Source organism: Trichomycterus rosablanca, chromosome 13 (genome assembly GCF_030014385.1).
Source record: "Trichomycterus rosablanca isolate fTriRos1 chromosome 13, fTriRos1.hap1, whole genome shotgun sequence".
In the NCBI taxonomy this organism is placed as follows: Eukaryota; Metazoa; Chordata; class Actinopteri; order Siluriformes; family Trichomycteridae; genus Trichomycterus; species Trichomycterus rosablanca.
This window is the reverse complement of record NC_086000.1, coordinates 2,108,736-2,128,386: the sequence shown is the minus strand read 5'-3', so window position 1 is coordinate 2,128,386 and position 19,651 is coordinate 2,108,736. Positions and strand designations below refer to the sequence as shown.

Genomic DNA, 19,651 nt, shown 5'->3' with positions numbered 1-19,651 from the left:
CCGCGGTGCTTCTAACATTTATGAGCCAAACACAGTGAATTTTTTAATCCAGTCATGGTCAGAATTTAATTAAAATATTAAATTATTTTACTTTTCTACTTTGTAATCAATGCCTATTTCTTTTTCTTAGTACTATTATTATTATTATCATAATATTTTTACACTGTTATTATTATATTAGTGCATTATTATTATTGTTGTTTTATTTTTTATTACTATTATTATTGTTATTGTTGTTGCTATAATTATTACTATTATTTTTATTATTATTATTATTATTGCCATTAACAATATTATTGTGTTATTATTATTATCATTGTTGTTTATTATTATATTATTTTTAATCTTATTCTCACTTTTATTTGTATTATTATTATTATTAATATTATTATTATTGTCATTATTAATGTTATTATTTAGTATGGTATTATGTAAATTTTTTTATTATTTGTATTATAATTTTTTTATTATTATTTATTTATTTATTATTATTATCATTGTTATTATTATATTATTATAATTATTTTATGTTAATTATTGTCATTATTATTATTATTACACAATTATTATTTATTATTATATATTTTTTTATCCTATTCTTACTTTTATTTTTATTATTATTATTTATTATTATTATTATTATTATCATTATTAATATTATTGTTTTTATTATTATTATTATTTAGTGTGACATTATTTTTAATTTTATTCTTATTCTTCTCCCCGTGCCTGCGTGGGTTTACTCCGGGTGCTCCGGTTTCCTCCAACAGTCCAAAGACATGCAAGTGAGGTGAATTGGAGACACAAAATTGTCCATGACTGTGTTCAGTATAACCTTGAGAAGTGATGAACCTTGTGTAACGAGTAACTACCATGTGTCTGTCATGAATGTAACCAAAGAGTGTAAAACATGACGTTAAAATCCTAATAAATAAATAAATATTCTCATTTTTATTCTTATTTGTATTGTAATTATTGTATTAATTTTCTTTTTTTATTATTTAATTATTTTCATTATATTTTTTTATTTAATTATTATTATTATTATTATTATTATTATTATTATTATTATTATTATGTTTGCAGGCTCTTAGGCTTTACAGAACAGTATGCAGATTATGATCCCTTCCTCTCCACTCCCGACCCCTCGAACCCATGGATATCAGATGATTCAACCTTTTGGGAGCTGGAAGCAAGGTGGGCATGGCAAACATACACACACACACACACACACACACACACAGTCATGCTGTTTTTGTAATTAGACGTCTAACAATCTCAGGGTCAGGTGTCCAAATATTTTTGGTCATGTAGTTTAGCATGTAACTTGCATGTTGGATAAAAATTGTGTGTGTGTGTGTGTGTGTGTGTTGCAGTAAGGAGCCGACTCAGAGCAGGGTGAAGCGATGGGGGTTTGGAATGGACGAGGCGCTGAAGGATCCTGCAGGGAGGGAGCAGTTCCTCAAATTCCTCGAGTCCGAGTTCAGCTCTGAAAACCTCAGGTAGTGACGGCGCCCCCTGGTGCAAGATTTGGGTATATGTGTTATATTTTGGGGTAAATGTGTTATATATTTGGGTACATTTGGTATATATTTGTGTGTATATATATAGTATATATTTGGGTATATAAACTATATATTTGGGTATATGTGTTATATATTTGGGCATATTATGTATACATCTATGCATATACAGTATATATTTGGCTATATATGGTATATATTTGAATATATAGGGTATTAATTTAGGTATATGGTATATATTTCGGTATACATAGTATGTATTTGTATTTATGGTATATAGTTGGGTGTATGTGGTATGTATTTAGGTGTTTATGATATGTATTTGTGTATATTTAGTATATATTTGTATATATATGGTATATTTAGGTATATGTGGTATATATTTGGGCATACTGTATATGGCATTTCTGGGTATATATGGTATGTGACACACTGCTAACACAAACAGAAAATTCATGTGGTCTTTACCCCTGGAGGTTTTGGTTGGCGGTGCAGGAGCTGAAGAGGAGGCCCATCCGCGAGGTTCCGACCCGGGTACAGGAGATCTGGCAGGAGTTTCTGGCACCTGGTGCCCCAAGTGCCATCAACGTGGACTCCAAGAGCTACGATAAAACCACACAGAACGTCAAGGACCCCGGGCGCTACGCTTTTGAGGACGCACAGGTGCGCTGTACACTCGTGTGTGTGTGTTTGTGTGTGTGTTTTCACTCGTGGTGCTTATAACACAATAAACACTTACTGTTGCCTCTAATGTGTGTGTGTGTGTGTGTGTGTGTGTGTGTGTGTGTTTCAGGAACACATCTATAAGCTCATGAAAAGTGATTCGTACAGTCGCTTTATCAGATCCAGTGCCTACCAGGAGCTCCTGCAGGCCAAAAAAAAGGTACAACCTTAAAACAACCAATAAACAACTAAGAAACAACATTTATTACTACAACCATTCACACTACAACTAACACACACTGTTTTAATAATATATTATTAATTAAACACATTAATTATTAACAAAATGTCATTCAATGAACAACCATCAGTATGCAATACTGCAATAAATACACAATCGTTTAACAACCAATTAACAACCATAAAATAACCAATTAACAACCATAAAATAACCGATTAACAACCATAAAATAACCATTTAACAACCATAAAACAACCATAAAATAAACGATTAACAACCATAAAATAAACATTTAACAACCAATTAACAACTATTAAATAACCGATTATCAACCATCGATATGCAATACCAAATAAATACACGATCGTTTAATAACCAATTAACAACAAATTAACAACCATAAAAGAACCAATTTACAACCATAAAATAACGATTTAAAACCATAAAACAACCATAAAACAACCATAAAGGAACCATTTAACAACCAATTAACAACCATTAAATAACCGATTAACAACCATTGGTATGCAATACTGCAATAAATACACAATCGTTTAATAACCAATTAACAAACAATTAACAACCATAGAAGAACCAATAGGATCAAATAAAGGTATAGAGGGTATAAATAAAAATGTTTTTATATATTTCTCTTACACCTCTCTCTCTCTCTCTCTCTCTCTCTCTCTCTCTCTCACACACACATCTCTCTCTCTCTCTTGTCCCCAGAAAAGTAAGAACTTGTTCTGAAGGAACCTGATACTTCCAGGTATGGGCTGATATTTAAAAAAATTGCTCTCACATTCACACAACATGCTCTCACATTCACACATGCTCTCACATTCACATAAAATATCTCTCACATTCTCACAAAATGCTTCACATTCTCACAAAATGCTTCACATTCACACAAAATGCTCTCACATTCTCATAAAATTCTCTTACATTCACATAATATGATCTTACATTCTCACAAAATGCTCTTACATTTATACAGAATGCTCTCACATTATGCTCTCTCTTATTTGTAAAATGCTTATATTCACATAAATTGCTCTCACATTCACACTCTCATTATTAAATGTAATCACTCATTAATTTTGGTTGCTCTCACACTCTCCCCCCCCCCCCCCCCCCCCTCTCTCTCTCTCTGTGTGTGTTTTGTTCCAGAGCAACGAATAAACCGCCTGCCGTTTGAGCCTCGGGGAACCAACCCGGGACGAGGACGCTTTATCCCTGCCGTCCGATTGGTTCGGACCACGAGCCGTTGACCAATAGCGTGCATGTTCAGCGGACTGAGTTTCTACATCACCTTTTTACTCGCTTCGGTTTTCGCCTGGGACGCGTGGCGCGTGAATCGGGCATTTCAGGCTTCCGTAGGACGTGGGCGCAGCGGAAGGACGTCTCGGTCGAGAGTGAAATGATCGTCTTCTTCATCAGTCTGTCCACATAAAAGTACAACAATGATGTCAGATGCAAAAAAGTAAAAATAAAGGACGACGCGGTTCAAAATGTAAAGTCGAACCTTAAGAATAAAGACGCGTGATCACGCTGTACTCGCCGCTCACCTTCCATCCCATTCGCATTAATTTTATTGCACTATGAAACAATCGTGTAGATTTTGGCTCGTCCCAGTCGTAGGTCCTCCAGGAGACCGTGTCTAACGTCCAGTCGTTTCCCCGCCTCACTTCCCTCTAACTGTGATTATTTTTATACCATATTTAAAGACACTTTGACTTGAAAATTTATTAAAGCTGATTGTTATCTGAGACCTGTCGGCTTCTGACTCTTTACTGTGTGAATTCTGAAGACGTGATGTGTGAAGATGTGTCATCTGATCCCAGCGTTCAGTGTATTAATGCTGTAGCTCATCACAATGTCTAGCACCATTAACTAATATCACAAAAATGGGAGCTAAAAATCTTAAAATGCAAGTATGACAACAATGTAATAAATAAATAAATCAGTGTATTATTATTACTTTATTTTAGAAAAGGCTTTTGTGAGAACAGAATTAAATGGCTAATTTGTGTGTCCTCTCTGAACTACACTTCAAAGCATTCCCTGCACCTGATTAACGTTACCTGCTACGCTTATAATAGCTTTAAACACGTACCTGGAACTTCCTGACCATGGACACACTTCAGTTCTGGCTATTTCTGTGAGTGATGTAGCCGCATTTTGTTCCCCAGTTTTATTCATCTGCTGAGTTTTTAGGTTGTAACTCACTGGTGGACTGAGTAGCTGGTGCAGACAAGTCGGTAGATCTAGTAATAGTAGTGTAAGTAACAGGGTTGGTGATACAGGAAGAATATAAATAAGATGCACAAGGCAGCACGGCATGGACTAAAACTAACGCCAAAAATAATAATAAAAGTATAACATAGAGAAGTTATAAAACACCAGATATTTAACACACACACACACATAATAGAAAATCAGATTTGGTATGAATGTATATATAATAGCAGCAACAGTATAATTACAGACGATTTTCTTATTTTATTTTACTTATTTTTCCTCTGTTTTGGTTTTGTTTATTTAACCAAAATATATATATAAAGTAAAGACAGACACAGAATTGCTAAATTAAATACATGACGAATGGCTGCTTCTATATATTGTGAACACTTTTGTGGAACAGCACCACCAGTATTCAGTAACAGTTCTGATGATTTTATTATAAACATCTCGTATTTCTACTCACATTTTCACTGTGTAATATTTCATCTCCACTTCTCACTGATTGCGGCTCCAGCTGCACTTTTCCTTTCACCACTAGATGGCGACAGTTGTGTTTATAATGTTGCCCTGTCCAAACGGGACCTACTTAACTAGTCCTGTTTCAACCCTAATAATAAAACTACAATTAAACCTGCTGGTTAAATTATATAACCTGATAATAAATAATAATAAAGCTGCTGTATGAATATTATTAAACCCAGTATATTTTTTAATACACCCACATTAAACTTTTTAAATAAGGTTGCGTTCCAATCAGTTACATAAAATGTCTCTGGGGTATTTAGATTGAGAATCTTTGTCTCTGGGGTATTTAGATTGAGAATCTTTGTCTCTGGGGTATTTAGATTGAGAATCTTTGTCTCTGGGGTATTTACATTGAGAATCTTTGTCTCTGGGGTATTTAGATTGAGAGTATTTGTCTCTGGGGTATTTACATTGAGAATCTTTGTCTCTGGGGTATTTAGATTGAGAGTATTTGTCTCTGAGGTATTCGGATTGAGAGTCTGCCTCTGGGGTATTTAGTTTGAGAGTCTTTGTCTCTGGGGTATTTAGATTGAGAGTCTGCCTCTGGGGTATTCAGATTGAGAGTCTGTCTCTGGGGTATTCAGATTGAGAGTCTGCCTCTGGGGTATTTAGTTTGAGAGTCTTTGTCTCTGGGGTATTCAGATTGAGAGTCTGCCTCTGGGGTATTTAGTTTGAGAGTCTTTGTCTCTGGGGTATTTAGTTTGAGAGTCTTTGTCTCTGGGGTATTCAGATTGAGAGTCTGCCTCTGGGGTATTTAGTTTGAGAGTCTTTGTCTCTGGGGTATTTAGTTTGAGAGTCTTTGTCTCTGGGGTATTTAGTTTGAGAGTCTTTGTCTCTGGGGTATTTCGTTTGAGAGTCTTTGTCTCTGGGGTATTTCGTTTGAGAGTCTTTGTCTCTGGGGTATTCAGATTGAGAGTCTGCCTCTGGGGTATTTCGTTTGAGAGTTTTTGTCTCTGGGGTATTTAGTTTGAGAGTCTTTGTCTTTAGGGGTATTTAGATTGAGAGCTTGCTCTATGCACAGGGATACAGTCATGCTGGACCTTCCCTAAACTGTTCCTGTATAGTTGAAAGCATTGAATTCCCTTTTATAATACATTTATCACACTTGTTATCTCCTACAGATGTAACAAAACTTTTAATTCATGCACATTCATAATTGTTCTTGTTATAATTCGATATGAAGTTGTTGATTTGCATGATGCAGAATTGTTGGCATTGATGTCTGTGTGTAATGCAAGAACAAAACGTGTCAGTAAAACATAGTAAAAAAAAAAAAAAGTGTTGCCCCCTAATCTCAAAAAATGGGGAAAAAAGTAAATATGAGCATTTTTGGCGGGATTTAAGTCCGTTTGTCATTGTTCCATTCCACAGAAAACTTTCAACATCTAATTCATTTCATACAGAAAGCAGCTGATGGTTCGTCCCCGAGCTGCTGGTGCACCACAGGAATGTCGCGGTGAAATATGGAACTATTGCAACCACAAAAATTAAAACCATAAAAAATGTTTACATGAGGAAAGAACTGCTGGATCTGAGAGAGAGAGAGAGAGAGAGAGAGAGAGAGAGAGAGAGAGAGAGAGAGAGAGAGACTTTTTTTTTTACTTTTTACACTTCTTTATTTAAACCAGTCTTTTCAGTACAAAGAAAAAATATCTGAACCACTCTATCATATTAAAACACTTCGAAATAATTAAATGTGTAAAAAAAATAAAACGCATTTGTACAATAAAATTATCCATTTCGGCTTAACTAAAATCAAGTGTAAAGCAAAGCTCTTCACCATTAACTGAGCACACCGCCTCCTCACAGCACCACACTTCTTTAAAAGTCTCCATGTTTTTCATACTTTTATAAAACTTAAAATCTATTAAAATCCTTGATCTAACCAGTCTTGATAAAATCCTTGTGGCTTCACAGTCAGTACCAGTCTCCACCTTATTCTTACGGCTGATATATATTGCCATTTTTGCCTGCCCAAGGATGAAGTTGATCAACTGACATTCTGATTTTTTTCTTTTGACATATTTAAAACCAAGGATAAAAGTCTGGATTGTAAAAGTCACATTAAAATACCTAAAAACATTCTTTAAAACCTCAAACAAGGGACGCAGCCTAAAACAGTGCATAAAAGCATGAAACACTGTTTCCCTCTGATTACAAAATGGACAGTGTGGTAAAATCTGTGGGTTTAAAACAGAGATAAAAGCGTTAACTGAGATAATACCATGTAAAATTCTCCACTGCATGTCAGCAACTTTCTTAGTCAATGGTGGTTTATATAGTGCTCTCCACTCTGGCTTAACATCATCACTTAATTTAAAAACATCACGCCATGGTGTGTCAGTCCTTCTATTCAGTTTTTTCTTGTTCAGAACCTTTACACAGGCTCTGTACAGCATTTTTCCAGATGCAGTCTTTAAGTCTATGCTGGATTCCTCCTTAGACTCCAACAGAGGACCTTCACAGTCCTGTAAATCTGGCATGATGGTGATGTCTGGGAAGGGGTCGTCCTCTGTAGGGCAAACCACCCCCGCACTATACTCCTGCATCTGCTCCCGCTCCTCAGGTGAAAGAACAGACTTCCATCTCTCGAGGACCTTACTCACAACACGAATGGACTTTACTCCCAACCGTGTGGCCACATTCTCCGCTTGTGTGAAATCAGGTCCTGCAATGTCCACCAGCCGACGTAGAGTTGTGACTCCTGCTGAAACAAGTACTCTAGTCAGTGCAGGGGTGTTTGCTCCAGTTAAATCCAGCCGTGTTCCATAAACCAGAGGTTCTTCCAAAAGCCATTGCAAAGACGAGTCATTGTTTGTTTGTATTTTAAAAAAGTTCCAAACTCTAAAAAGTCCACGATAAAAAACAGGCAACCCAGAAATGTCCAGTGCCTTAGTGTCCATTAAAAACAGGTTTCTGTCCAGCCCTAGACCTCCCGCTGTGTGCAAAATCCTGCAAGCCACTGCCCTCCAAACCAGTTCTTTGGGTCCCATGAGGAGTCTCTGAATAAACTGGAGACGGAAAGCAGCAACCCTACTGGCCAGATGGATAAGTCCTTGTCCTCCTTCATCCTTTGTCAGGTATAGAACTCCTTGCGGGATCCAATGCAAGCGGTCCCAAAAAAAATCCACCAACTCAGCCTGCAGTTTTGCTAAAAAATTTGTTGGGGGGTCCAAACATGCTAATTTATGCCACAGTGATGATGCTGCCAGGTTGTTAACAACAAGTACCCTTCCCCTATAGGACATTTGGGGAACTATCCATTTCCATTTATTTAAACGCGCTTTAACTTTTTCAACCATGCCATCCCAGTTTTTTTCGGTACAAGTATTATCCCCCAAGTACACTCCCAGGTATCTAAAACCACCTCTCCTCCACATCAACTTATATGGGAGTGTAGGTTCTCCACCATCCCACTCACCAACTAAAACTGCTTCACTTTTATTCCAGTTCACCTTAGCCGATGATAAAACCTTAAAATCATTTAAAAGTTCAGCTAAAATGTCCACATCAGTCTGGGTACTTGTTATTACAACTAAATCATCTGCATATGCTGAAACACATAGAGGAACAGTACAAGAAGGCACCACCAGTCCAGAAATACATTCTCTTATTTTACACAATAATGGTTCAATTGCTAATGAGTACAACATACCAGACAAGGAACAACCTTGTCTTATACCTCTAAAAACTTTAAAAGGAGCACATAAACCCCCATTAACTTTAATTACACTTTCAATGTCACTGTATAAAATTTTAATCATTGCTATAAAACCTGAGTTAAAACCAAAGTACTCCAATACCTTCCACAGGTACCCATGTTCAACTCGGTCAAATGCTTTTTCTTGATCTAAAAAAATGAGACCAGCTTTCAAGCCCAACAGTCTGGAGACTTCCAAAACATCCCGAATTAGATATACATTATCAAAAATTGACCTTCCAGGCACACAATACGTCTGATCAAGATGTACCACCTGCTCCATCACTTTACCCAGTCTCGAGGCTAACGCTTTTGAGAGCAGCTTACAGTCTGTACATAGCAGGGAGACAGGTCGCCAGTTTTTTAATTCAGTCAAATCCCCCTTCTTTGGCAGCAGGGTCAGGACCGCCCTCCGGCAGCTCAACGGAAGCACTCCGTCCCTTATACTGCTCTGAAGAACTTTCAAGACATCCTGACCCAACACTGACCAGAACCTTTTATAAAACTCGACAGGGAGGCCATCGATACCTGGCGCCCGACCATTCTCCATTCCCTGGAGAGCCTCAAAGAGCTCTCCTAGGGATAACTCCTCATCAAGCCATTCAGCAGACTCTTGTGTAAGCTGGTTATGGTCATTAAAGAATCGTTCTTCGATCTGTTTAACCTCAATCCACTCGCTCTTGTACAGTTTTGAAAAAAACTGCACTGTCTGCCTGCGAATTTCAGAAGGATCTAATAAGAGATCTCCTGATTCTATTCGCACTGCATGTATAAATCTTTTCTGTCCGTTACTCCGCTCGAGACCAAAGAAAAACTTAGAAGGAGCATCCATTTCCGACGCGTACTGAAATCTTGATCGGACCAGAGCCCCTTGCACTCTTGTGTCCAGAAAGTCAGCTAGAGTTGTCTTTTTTGTTTTTAATGCTTCAATGTGTTCCTTATTTCTTGTGGTCTCTACTAAAGACTGCAGTCCCTCTATTTCACACTCCAGAGCTTTAAGCGATCTGATTGTATCTTTAGTGACATTAAAAGTGTATTGCTGACAAAACATTTTAATTTGTATTTTTGCTACATCCCACCACTGTTGAATTGAGTTAAAAGCTGTTTTCTGTGAGCTTAAAACCTTCCAAAAAAAAGTAAAAGACTCTATAAAATTAACATCATTTAAAAGTGCAGTGTTAAAATGCCAGTACGCGCTCTGTGGCTTCACATTACTTTTCTGTACTGTACACTGGACCATAGAATGATCCGAAAAACCAACTGGGGAGATAAAACAGTGTGTAAAAGCAGAAAGTTGATAATTAAAACCATAAAAACGGTCCAGCCTTGCCAATGAGAGTACATTGTCTTTAGAATGAGCCCATGTATACTGTCTTTGTCTGCCTTGAAAATTCCTCCAGATGTCACACAAGTCATGAGTCTCCAACAGCTCACACAAACGTTTACGGGATGCGGCATGCGGTTCTGTATGATTTCTGTCCATATTGTCTGCTGTGCAGTTAAAATCCCCACCCAGTATTAAAAAGTCAGTAGAATTACAGCCTGCAATGACAGTGTTCAGTGTGTCTAAAAACAGCATCCTGTCCACTCCCCTAGTTGGAGCATAAATACAAATAAAAACAAAAGTTTCATTTTCAAAGTCTGCTGTCACCTTTAAAAGTCTACCATTTAAAATCTCTTCCACTTTGTAAGAACAAGGTAAAAAATTTTTAGATAAAAGAATAGCAATACCAGTACTAGTAGAAGAGCCGTGACTTAAAAACACAAGCCCATCCCACTCTTTAGCCCAGTCATTAGCATTACTAGCATCACTGTGTGTTTCTTGTAGAAAAGTAACATCAATCTCCTTCAGTTTCACCAGCTCATACAGCTTCTCTCGCTTTACACAATCTCTTCCCCCATTAATGTTTAAAGTTGCAATTTTAATATCACCCATTAATAAAATTAAATACAAATGGCTAAAAATAAAGGTCATTCTGACCCAGGAACAGCAGCTCATCTCATACATCCTCTTCAATGTTCTCTTTATTACATTTAGTCAGTATTTTTTTCAACCTAAAAAACTCTAATTCAGTAAAAGCCTTTTCCTTCCTAAAATACTTGACATCATGTACAAATTGAGCACAGTTTGAAAAAAAATCCTCAACACGTACACCTCTTCGCCCCTTAGTGATTTTTAAAAACTGTTTAATTTCTTCAACTTTGTACAGTACAGGCATGCTCTCCTCCTGAGAGCACACGGACCAGCCTGAGTCTGAGAGAGATCCATCACTCTCAGATTCCATTTCACTCACTGCTTTAACCTCTGTTTTAGCCTGTTTATTACCTTCTCCTCGAGCTCGCTTTTTTCTTTTATTTGGAACTTTAAAAACATTTTCTTCCTCCATTTGTACCTCCATTCCATCCTTCACTACTGATTCTACTGGGGTGTTCTCATTACAGTCATCACAAATCTGATCACCCTGTTCCCCTAAGTTCAAAACATCCTGCTCCACAGGGGCCCTTTCCACAACGGGCTCTCCCGCCGCTTGTAATGCCTGGACAGGCTCACCCTTGGCCGGTGCAGCCTCAGCGGATGTCTCCTGAGCATTCTCAACCTCGACCAGTTCATCCCCTACAGGTATCTGAGCTGGCGACAACGTCTCTGTGTCCTGCACGGTCATCCTTTCAGCGGCCGTAGTGGGAACAGACATTGCCGGTTCAGCCTCATTAGGCCCAGTTTCACCGGTACTCCTACCCCCTAACTCAGTATCTTTATCATTATTGCTAGCACTATGATGACAATTACGGACAAAATGTCCAAACTCTCCACACCTAAAACACTTCATACTAGTGTTAGAAGTTACAAACACAGTGTAAGCAAAACCATCTACTCTGAATTTTAAAACCAGATCTAATTCATCTTCACCATCTCTTAACACCATGAACACAGTCCTTCTGAATGACACCAAATGCTTAACTAGTTGTGATTTACAGCCTAGGGGTATTTTTTTGATGGGGGAGACAAGTTTACCAAACCTGGACAGTTCCTGTGCTATTAGCGCATCAGAAATAAACGGGGGTACATTGGAGATGATAATTTTTTTAGATGGGGTACTGAGGGGTAGAACAGGCACAAGTCTCTCATTAATCACAATTCCATTCTGAACCAGCTCGCTTGCTTTCTCCACAGAAGACATAAACATAACCACTGCATTGTTCATTCGTGATGCAGACAATACATTATTATAGCCTACTGCGACCCCCGCCGCCAGACAGCACTCCTCCACATTCACCCGACACTCCACCTTAACACCGTGCCGGCGTGTCAAGTTTTCAAAGCACCGGGTGTTTGGGAAAGCCATGCTTCCAGCAAAAATGCCGGTAGCAGACTCCCCGCGCACCTCACACACACACACACACACACACACACCCACAAACACTCACGCGCACGTTCACCCAAACACTCGCACACAAACTTCAAAATTAATTTAAACAAAACAAACTAAAGAAAAAAGTTTTTGGCAAATAACGCCACTCACGCTCACCACGCTCACCACGCTCCACCGCTCACACCCGCGCATGCGCAAGAGAGAGAGAGAGAGAGAATGAGTGACTGAGTGTGTGTGTATTAGTGAGTGAGTGAGTGTATAAGTGAGTGTATTAGTGAGTGAGTGTGTGTGTGTGTGTGTGTGTGTGTGAGAGAGTGTGTGTGTGTGTGTGTGTATGAGTGAGTGAGTGAGTGAGTGAGTGAGTGAGTGTGTATGATTGAGTGATTGTGTGTGAGTATTAGTGAGTGTGTGTGTGAGAGTGTGTGTGTATGAGTGAGTGAGTGAGTGTAAGTGTGAGTGATTGTGTGTGAGTGTTAGTGAGTGAGTGTATTAGTGTGTGTGTGTATTAGTGAGTGAGTGTGTGTGAGTATTAGTGAGTGACTGTGTATTAGTGAGTGTGTGTGTGTGTGTGTGTGTGAGTGTGAGTGTGTGTGTATGAGAGTGTATTTAAAGATAAAATACACAGATCTGGATGATGAGAGTTATTGAGGAGGAGCAGCTCGAGTCTGGAGAGAGGAGGAGGTGAAGGGGTGAAGAAACAGAGAGAGAGAGAGAGTCGTTCATGATTACCACTCATACAGTGTCACTGTTGCCCCTTGGTCTCGCTGTCCAGCAGGTTGTTCTTTCTCAGGAGACGTGATGACCCTGAGGACGGAGGAGGAGCGGCGAGAAGAACACTTCAGCTTTGACAGCAGAATCCTGCGGGGATCTGAGGGACGTGGAGAACGAGGTCCATCTCTGGTTGGTCTCTGAAGAAAACACCGGTTTCTCTGCAGCGCTTGATGAAAGATGCTCCACTGCGGGTGGTATTTAAAAGGTAAAAATTTGAGAAAATCTGGTTCTGGTGGTGTTTTAGAGGTGTTTTTGGGCCTGAAGTAAGAATTTAGTTCCACTTGGGTGTGTGATGACAGCTGAACTCTAGGGAGTATTTAGGAGGAGAGTTTTTACCCTGGGGTTCCCAGATGTGTATAGAGGACATCTACAGATGGTGGTATTTGCAGGAAAATATAATAGTATTCATAGTATAATCTGGGTAATCTGGGTGTATTTGTGATAACTGATTTGTTTATGAGGGTATTAAGTGAAGTGAAATGGTTCCATTTTTGTGGGGTGTTTTGAGAAAGATCAAAGTCAATATTGGGCGGAAAGTTGTTGTCTCTGGGCATCTACACGGGGTTTAATAAAGCCTGGATGCGTCCTTCTTCCTCTTTCTTCAGTGTCCAGGCTTTACATCCATGTGGCTACAGGCCAGACCAAGGCTTGGTGATGCTTGGTTAATCGTAGCTTGGTGATGGTGCTAAATGCTTTGCTTTATCAGATCCTCATCAGTTTGACCGCCAATGCCATGCCTGTTGACATTTTTGAATAAAGAGTAGAGAACCTTGCTATAGTGATTTTAGGATTGATGTCAAAGATGTTTCTCCCTATGTTTTTTGGGGTATTAGAGGAAGTGGTCAGTCTCTCTTTTGGGATACTTGGAGTAACGTAACGAGACGTGTCTGGAAGGTGTTTAGGAGAGAGTGAGTCTTTTGTGGGTTTGAGCATAAGGGTAAGGTTGTAAGGGTGTCTTCTAGGGGTGATTGGGACACAATCTGGAGACTTGGTGGAAGACATTAGTGTCTGGATGGTCTTTTTTAGGGGGATAGTTTGCGAAAAGAGGTAGAAATGTGAAGAAATAGTTAGAGGAAAATAACAATGCAACAGTATAATAAAGTACTGTGGGAGTTTAGAGGAGGAGGTCCATCACTGGGAGGGTATTTAGGGACGTTTTTGGGGGAGTACAGCACTAATTATCGTCTCCTCAGCAGATCTGCTTCTCCTGTCTGGACCACTTTCTCATCCCTTATGGACCAACTCTGAACCTACCATGAACTTTTGACTGGGCTTGACGTTTACCAAAGTGAGGATCTGCAGAGCTGAGGGAACTCTAGCTGCAGGTACGGTGCAATACAGAAACTATTTGTCATGAATCAATATTAATTATTATGGCAGTATTTCTTTATTTTGATTTATTTTAAGATCAACTCTTAGTTTAAGGCAGCTGGTTTCTATATACATACAAACACACTCATACAGGCGTTATATATATATATATACCTGCTGTTCTTCAATGGTCAGGACCCCCACAGGACCACCACAGAGCAGGTATTATTTAGGTGGTGGATGATTCTCAGCACTGCAGTGACACTGACATGGTGGTGGTGTGTTAGTGTGTGTTGTGCTGGTATGAGTGGATCAGACACAGCAGCGCTGCTGGAGTTTTTAAATACCGTGTCCACTCACTGTCCACTCTATTAGACACTCCTACCTAGTTGGTCCACCTTGTAGATGTAAAGTCAGAGACGATCGCTCATCTATTGCTGCTGTTTGAGTCGGTCATCTTCTAGACCTTTATCAGTGGTCACAGGACGCTGCCCACGGGGCGCTGTTGGCTGGATATATTTTTGGTTGGTGGACTATTCTCAGTCCAGCAGTAACAGTGAGGTGTTTAAAAACTCCAGCAGCACTGCTGTGTCTGATCCACTCATACCAGCACAACACACACTAACACACCACCACCATGTCAGTGTCACTGCAGTGCTGAGAATCATCCACCACCTAAATAATACCTGCTCTGTGGTGGTCCTGTGGGGGTCCTGACCATTGAAGAATAGCATGAACGGGGGTAACAAAGCATGTAGAGAAAGAGATGGACTACAGTCAGTAATTGTAGAACTACAAAGTGCTTCTATATGGTAAGTGGAGCTGATAAAATGGACAGTGAGTGTAGAAACAAGGAGGTGGTTTTAATGTTATGGCTGATCAGTATATATATATATATATATATATATACACTTACAGGCGTTCTATATAAATATATATACAAGATTCAGATTAATTCATCGTCATCAAGAGCTAAAACCAGTTAAAACCAGTCTAACAAACCCTGAAGCCTGTCACACTCCATCTGTCCAAGAGAATGTCATTAATCCCATCAACATCTGGGTCTGATTTACAGCTTCATACCAGATCAGATCACATTTACAGATATTTAATCCAAAGCTGCCGTAACGTTTTTATTTATTTATGTATTTATTTATTTATTGATATATTTTGAGACTCTGGTCTGTATTAGTCAGACACCGAGTCTAATTCCTGTCTGAACTCCAAACTAAACCATGCCTGGGTTAGACGGTGATAAATCCACGCCGGCTCTTCCAGGCGCTAGACGCTCCGTCTCCTTTTGTTTTCCTTCCTTTTGTTTTTTTTTTCCCGAGGCACATGTGGTTTGAGGAAGGACTCCAGATCGCGTTCGGCTCACGGGGCGCCAGTATCGGGATGGTTTTTATGCTGGTGGAAATGGGGAAAATATTGCAGGAATATTAAAGCCTTCCATGTGTTTTGAGAAAGCACGTCTGATGGAGTCTGGGTTCTGTCAGCGACGCTGGGTGGCGAAATTAGTCGCAGCTATTGTTGTTTTTTGCAGATTGCAGATTGTGTAACATATAAAAGTGAATTTTTTTGTCATTTCGTTCGGGGTGGACAGAATAACAGAAACCAATGCAATAATATTATTATATAGCTGTTAAAATCTATTTTTTTATTTAGAGCAGCTTTAATCCTGCTGAAATTCTCCCATAAAAACCCTGAATGATTTTTGACGTGTGTTTTATTTTGCTGCATCCGTAAGAAACACTGTTGATCTACTTCACAGTCTGCACTGCACTCCCGAACCTCTAATAAAGCTTGACTTGTTCCAGCGGGACGTATTAGTGGAATATTGGAACAGGATTTGCACCACAGGGTGCACCCGAGTCGGTAAAATGGCCACGTATCTCCCGGCTGCTGTACAATACAAGCAAGCAAAGCAAACGTTGGCAAAAGTAAAAGTCGACCCGGTTTTTACTGGTTTTGCTGATTTATTGGGGCATTTTCTCCCTTTTCTCGCAGTTTATCGTAGCCAATTAATCTACCGGCTGCTGGAGATCGCAATCGCGTCCGAGGAGGGTATATTCACGATCAACCGGCTCATTCTTTGGTGGATTTGTGCATGAGGCCGGTCTCGCGCATGGAGAGTCACTCATCGATCTCCAGATTCCTTTACTTCTGTACAGTCGGCTCGGGGTACTAACCAGGGTCCTTTTTTTCTTTAGTTCGGTCTTTTCACACCCAGTGGCCAAAGTAGTGGCCGATCGCGTCTGCTAGGGGGCGCAGAATATCCCGCTGGGTGCAGAATATTGGTGCCCTAATACATCCCTGTCTCAAAATAATATTGAGTCTGGTTCACAGAAGTGCAGATTCAAGTTCGTTTTATGGTTGTAATGTTCAGGCATTTAATAACCACCCTGTAAAGCGTCCACTGTTCCTCGTTTCTGATCTTCTTTTCAAAACAGGTAAGGAACTCTTAATTATCAATCAACCAATCAGAACTTGCCCTTCCAGACATGTTAATATTAAGATATTAAATAAATTAAAGACTCGCCCTCTTTATTCGCCCTTTATTTGAGTCCTGATCTCCGTCAGCAGACTTTACAGGCTGGAGGTCGGGGAACCAGCAGCACAGGCATCACTCCTAATTAAAACAGCATCCAGAACTGAAACTAATTACACGCTGGTTCGGATTGAATCCCGTGTTTTCCGTCCGTTTTTCCCCTTCTCCTCGTGTTGTGTGTGTACACATCTGTGCCGAGAAGTGCTCGCAGCGTGGATTTGTGGGATCTCTTTAAAGATATGAGACGTGTTAACTGCTGCACGGCTATCGACCGCCTGACACATGTGGGCCGTGCGAGACGCGCCGGTGTTTGTGGCTTGCTGGTGGTTTCCGAGTCGTAAAAGCTGAAGCGGTTCCCGGTGATGAATGTAAGCTCAGCACGGCATGTGGTTACAATCACGCCTCGCTGAGCAGAACCGATCGCGTACTTCTCGCAGTATTTGCGTATCTGTGCCGCCGGTTCCTCTGAGGTGAGATACATGGACAGATACAGATGTTTTCATTCTATCAGCTGTGGTCTGTTATGCTCAAATCTGAGCGGTGCTATCAGCCGGCCAGGCCTCTACACAGACATGATTGGATGACTGGGGAAGGGGGTGGGTAGGTATTCCTGCTGTGTGCCCAGTGTGTTTTTCAGAGTAACCCAGACTCGTTGTATTCCCCTCTCGTGTCGCAGTGTGGTTCTGGACCCTGACCAGGATAAAGCAGTAATTTCTACAATTCATCTTATTTATTTATTAATTAATTTATTTACTTTTTATTTATTTACCGACTGACTGATTTACTTTTTATTTATTTATTTATTCATTCATTTATTTATTCATTTATTTATTTATTCATTTATTTATTTATTTACTTGTCTATTTATTTATTTATTTATTTACATATTTATTTATTTACTTATTTATTTATTTACTTGTCTATTTATTTATTTACTTATTTATTTATTTTCTTATTTATTTATTTACTTGTCTATTTATTTATTATTTATTTATTTATTTACTTATTTATTTATGTACTTGTCTATTTATTTATTTACTTATTTATTTATTCATTTACTTATTTATTTACTTACTTATTTATTTACTTTCTTATTTATTTACTTATTTATTTATTTAATAACTTATCGACTGCCTTACTTATTTACTTACTACTTTATTTACTTATTTATTTATTTATTTATTTTAAATCTATGATCTGAATGCCTGGATCTGAGTTTGGTGCTGGAGGCCTTTCTCCCGACCTGTAGAACTTTCCCTGATGGACTTACACTGTATTTATTGAATCACGTCGGCAGTGATTCACCATACAGAGAGCTAATTAAACCATAATAGAAGGATAAAAGCCCCCCGGCGTCTGGCTGTGGTTTGTGTCTGTGCTAAATCAGCGGCCCGCTAAACTTCCCACGTCCGGCTCTAATACCCTTCACATGGCGCTGACTGTCAGACTGTTTACGCGTCCGTGGCGTATCTCCACGCTGGTGTAAGCAAAGCTCTAATTATTTTTCCCTGCCGCGCCGCAGACTGTAAAGCTCGTTTCCTGCCCATCTCACGGTTCCGACGCTGCCCGGCTTTGATGGGTGCCGGTGTTTATTGGTGCTGGGTGAGAGAGTAAACAGCACTGAGGCTTGACGTAGAAAGCGCTGCTGATTGCCTGGGACCGGGCGAGAGGACGCACGGGGAATAACTCACCCCCAAAACTTTGGGTTTGAACCACTGATTAGTATGGGTATACAATTACTGACTGTAGTCCATATGTTGCCCTAATCAAAGGACCCTTAGCGGACGTCTAGTGACCAGATGACCAGACGTGATGCTAGGAAGAGAAGAGCACTTCAACCATGTCATTACTATAAGACTTCTGGTGAGTGGGGGTCCTAATTTATGGGGTACAGCAAGAGAAGGGCTCCAGTCAGTAATTGTATACCCACAAGATTCATCTGTATGGTAGGTACTGGATAGGTGTTCCTAGTAAAGTGCTTGGTGAGGGTATATATCGTTTCTCGAGGTTAGGTTTACCTGATTGGAAAGTGGGTGGGGTCTGCAGAGGTTAACATACCAATAAGATCAATACAGCTGAACCCTGATGTTCCTCGTATCTCCCTAATTTTCTTCGTATCTCCCTGATGTTCCTCGTATCTCCCTGATGTTCCTCGTATCTCTGTCTTTGCTCTGTAGGATGTTCTGGAAACTGGTCCTGCCGGCTCTTCTGAGCTGGACCCTCTGCGCATCCTCGGAAACCAAGAAGCTTCGGCCGCGTGGCTCCATCCCGCCTCTCTACAAGCATAACGACAACAGGCTCTCGGCTTCCCCGTCCTTCACGTTAGCGTCGCCTCCTCACCGGCCCGTGAAGCATCACAAGGGCGAACAGGAGGGGCTGCTGTCCAGTCGCGAGGCGCTGGTGGTGACTGAGCGCCGGTACCTGAAGAGCGACTGGTGTAAAACCCAGCCGCTGAAGCAGACACTCAGCCTGGACGGCTGCGTGAGCCGGACCATCGTCAACCGCTTCTGCTACGGCCAGTGCAACTCCTTTTACATCCCCCGGCACCAAGCGTCCTGGGACCGGCCCCGGGGTCGGGAACGGTCGGCGAAGCCTGAGCGCGACACGTCGTTCCAGTCGTGCTCTTTCTGTAAGCCTCAGCAGATTTCCACCATAACGGTCCGACTGCTCTGTCCCAGGCTACAGCCGCCCTACAGGTACCGGAAGGTCCAGCGCATCAAGGAGTGCAGGTGCATGTCCATCAGCGTGCAGTGA

At 40.2% G+C, this 19,651-nt stretch overlaps 2 protein-coding genes across 2 annotated transcripts in view; both read left to right on the top strand.

The window, feature by feature from the left end:
* Nucleotides 1-4,198, top strand: part of rgs7a (regulator of G protein signaling 7a) — a 23,282-nt gene extending 19,084 nt beyond the window's left edge. The window contains exons 13-18 of the mRNA XM_063008024.1: nucleotides 1,087-1,197; nucleotides 1,377-1,502; nucleotides 2,000-2,186; nucleotides 2,317-2,406; nucleotides 3,157-3,196; nucleotides 3,598-4,198. Coding sequence (XP_062864094.1) covers nucleotides 1,087-1,197; nucleotides 1,377-1,502; nucleotides 2,000-2,186; nucleotides 2,317-2,406; nucleotides 3,157-3,177 — 535 coding nt within the window. The 3' untranslated portion in view covers nucleotides 3,178-3,196; nucleotides 3,598-4,198. The remainder of the gene's footprint in view (nucleotides 1-1,086; nucleotides 1,198-1,376; nucleotides 1,503-1,999; nucleotides 2,187-2,316; nucleotides 2,407-3,156; nucleotides 3,197-3,597) is intronic.
* A 10,138-nt stretch (nucleotides 4,199-14,336) lies between these two features.
* grem2a (gremlin 2, DAN family BMP antagonist a) lies at nucleotides 14,337-19,651 on the top strand. Its single transcript, XM_063007874.1, has 2 exons — nucleotides 14,337-14,363; nucleotides 19,075-19,651. Exon 2 carries the CDS (start codon nucleotides 19,076-19,078, stop codon nucleotides 19,649-19,651), a length of 576 nt encoding a protein of 191 aa, XP_062863944.1. The 5' UTR covers nucleotides 14,337-14,363; nucleotide 19,075.

Excerpts from the sequence above, each read along its gene's own strand:
- grem2a (XM_063007874.1), top strand. The coding sequence starts at position 19,076 with ATGTTCTGGAAACTGGTCCTGCCGGCTCTTCTGAGCTGGACCCTCTGC.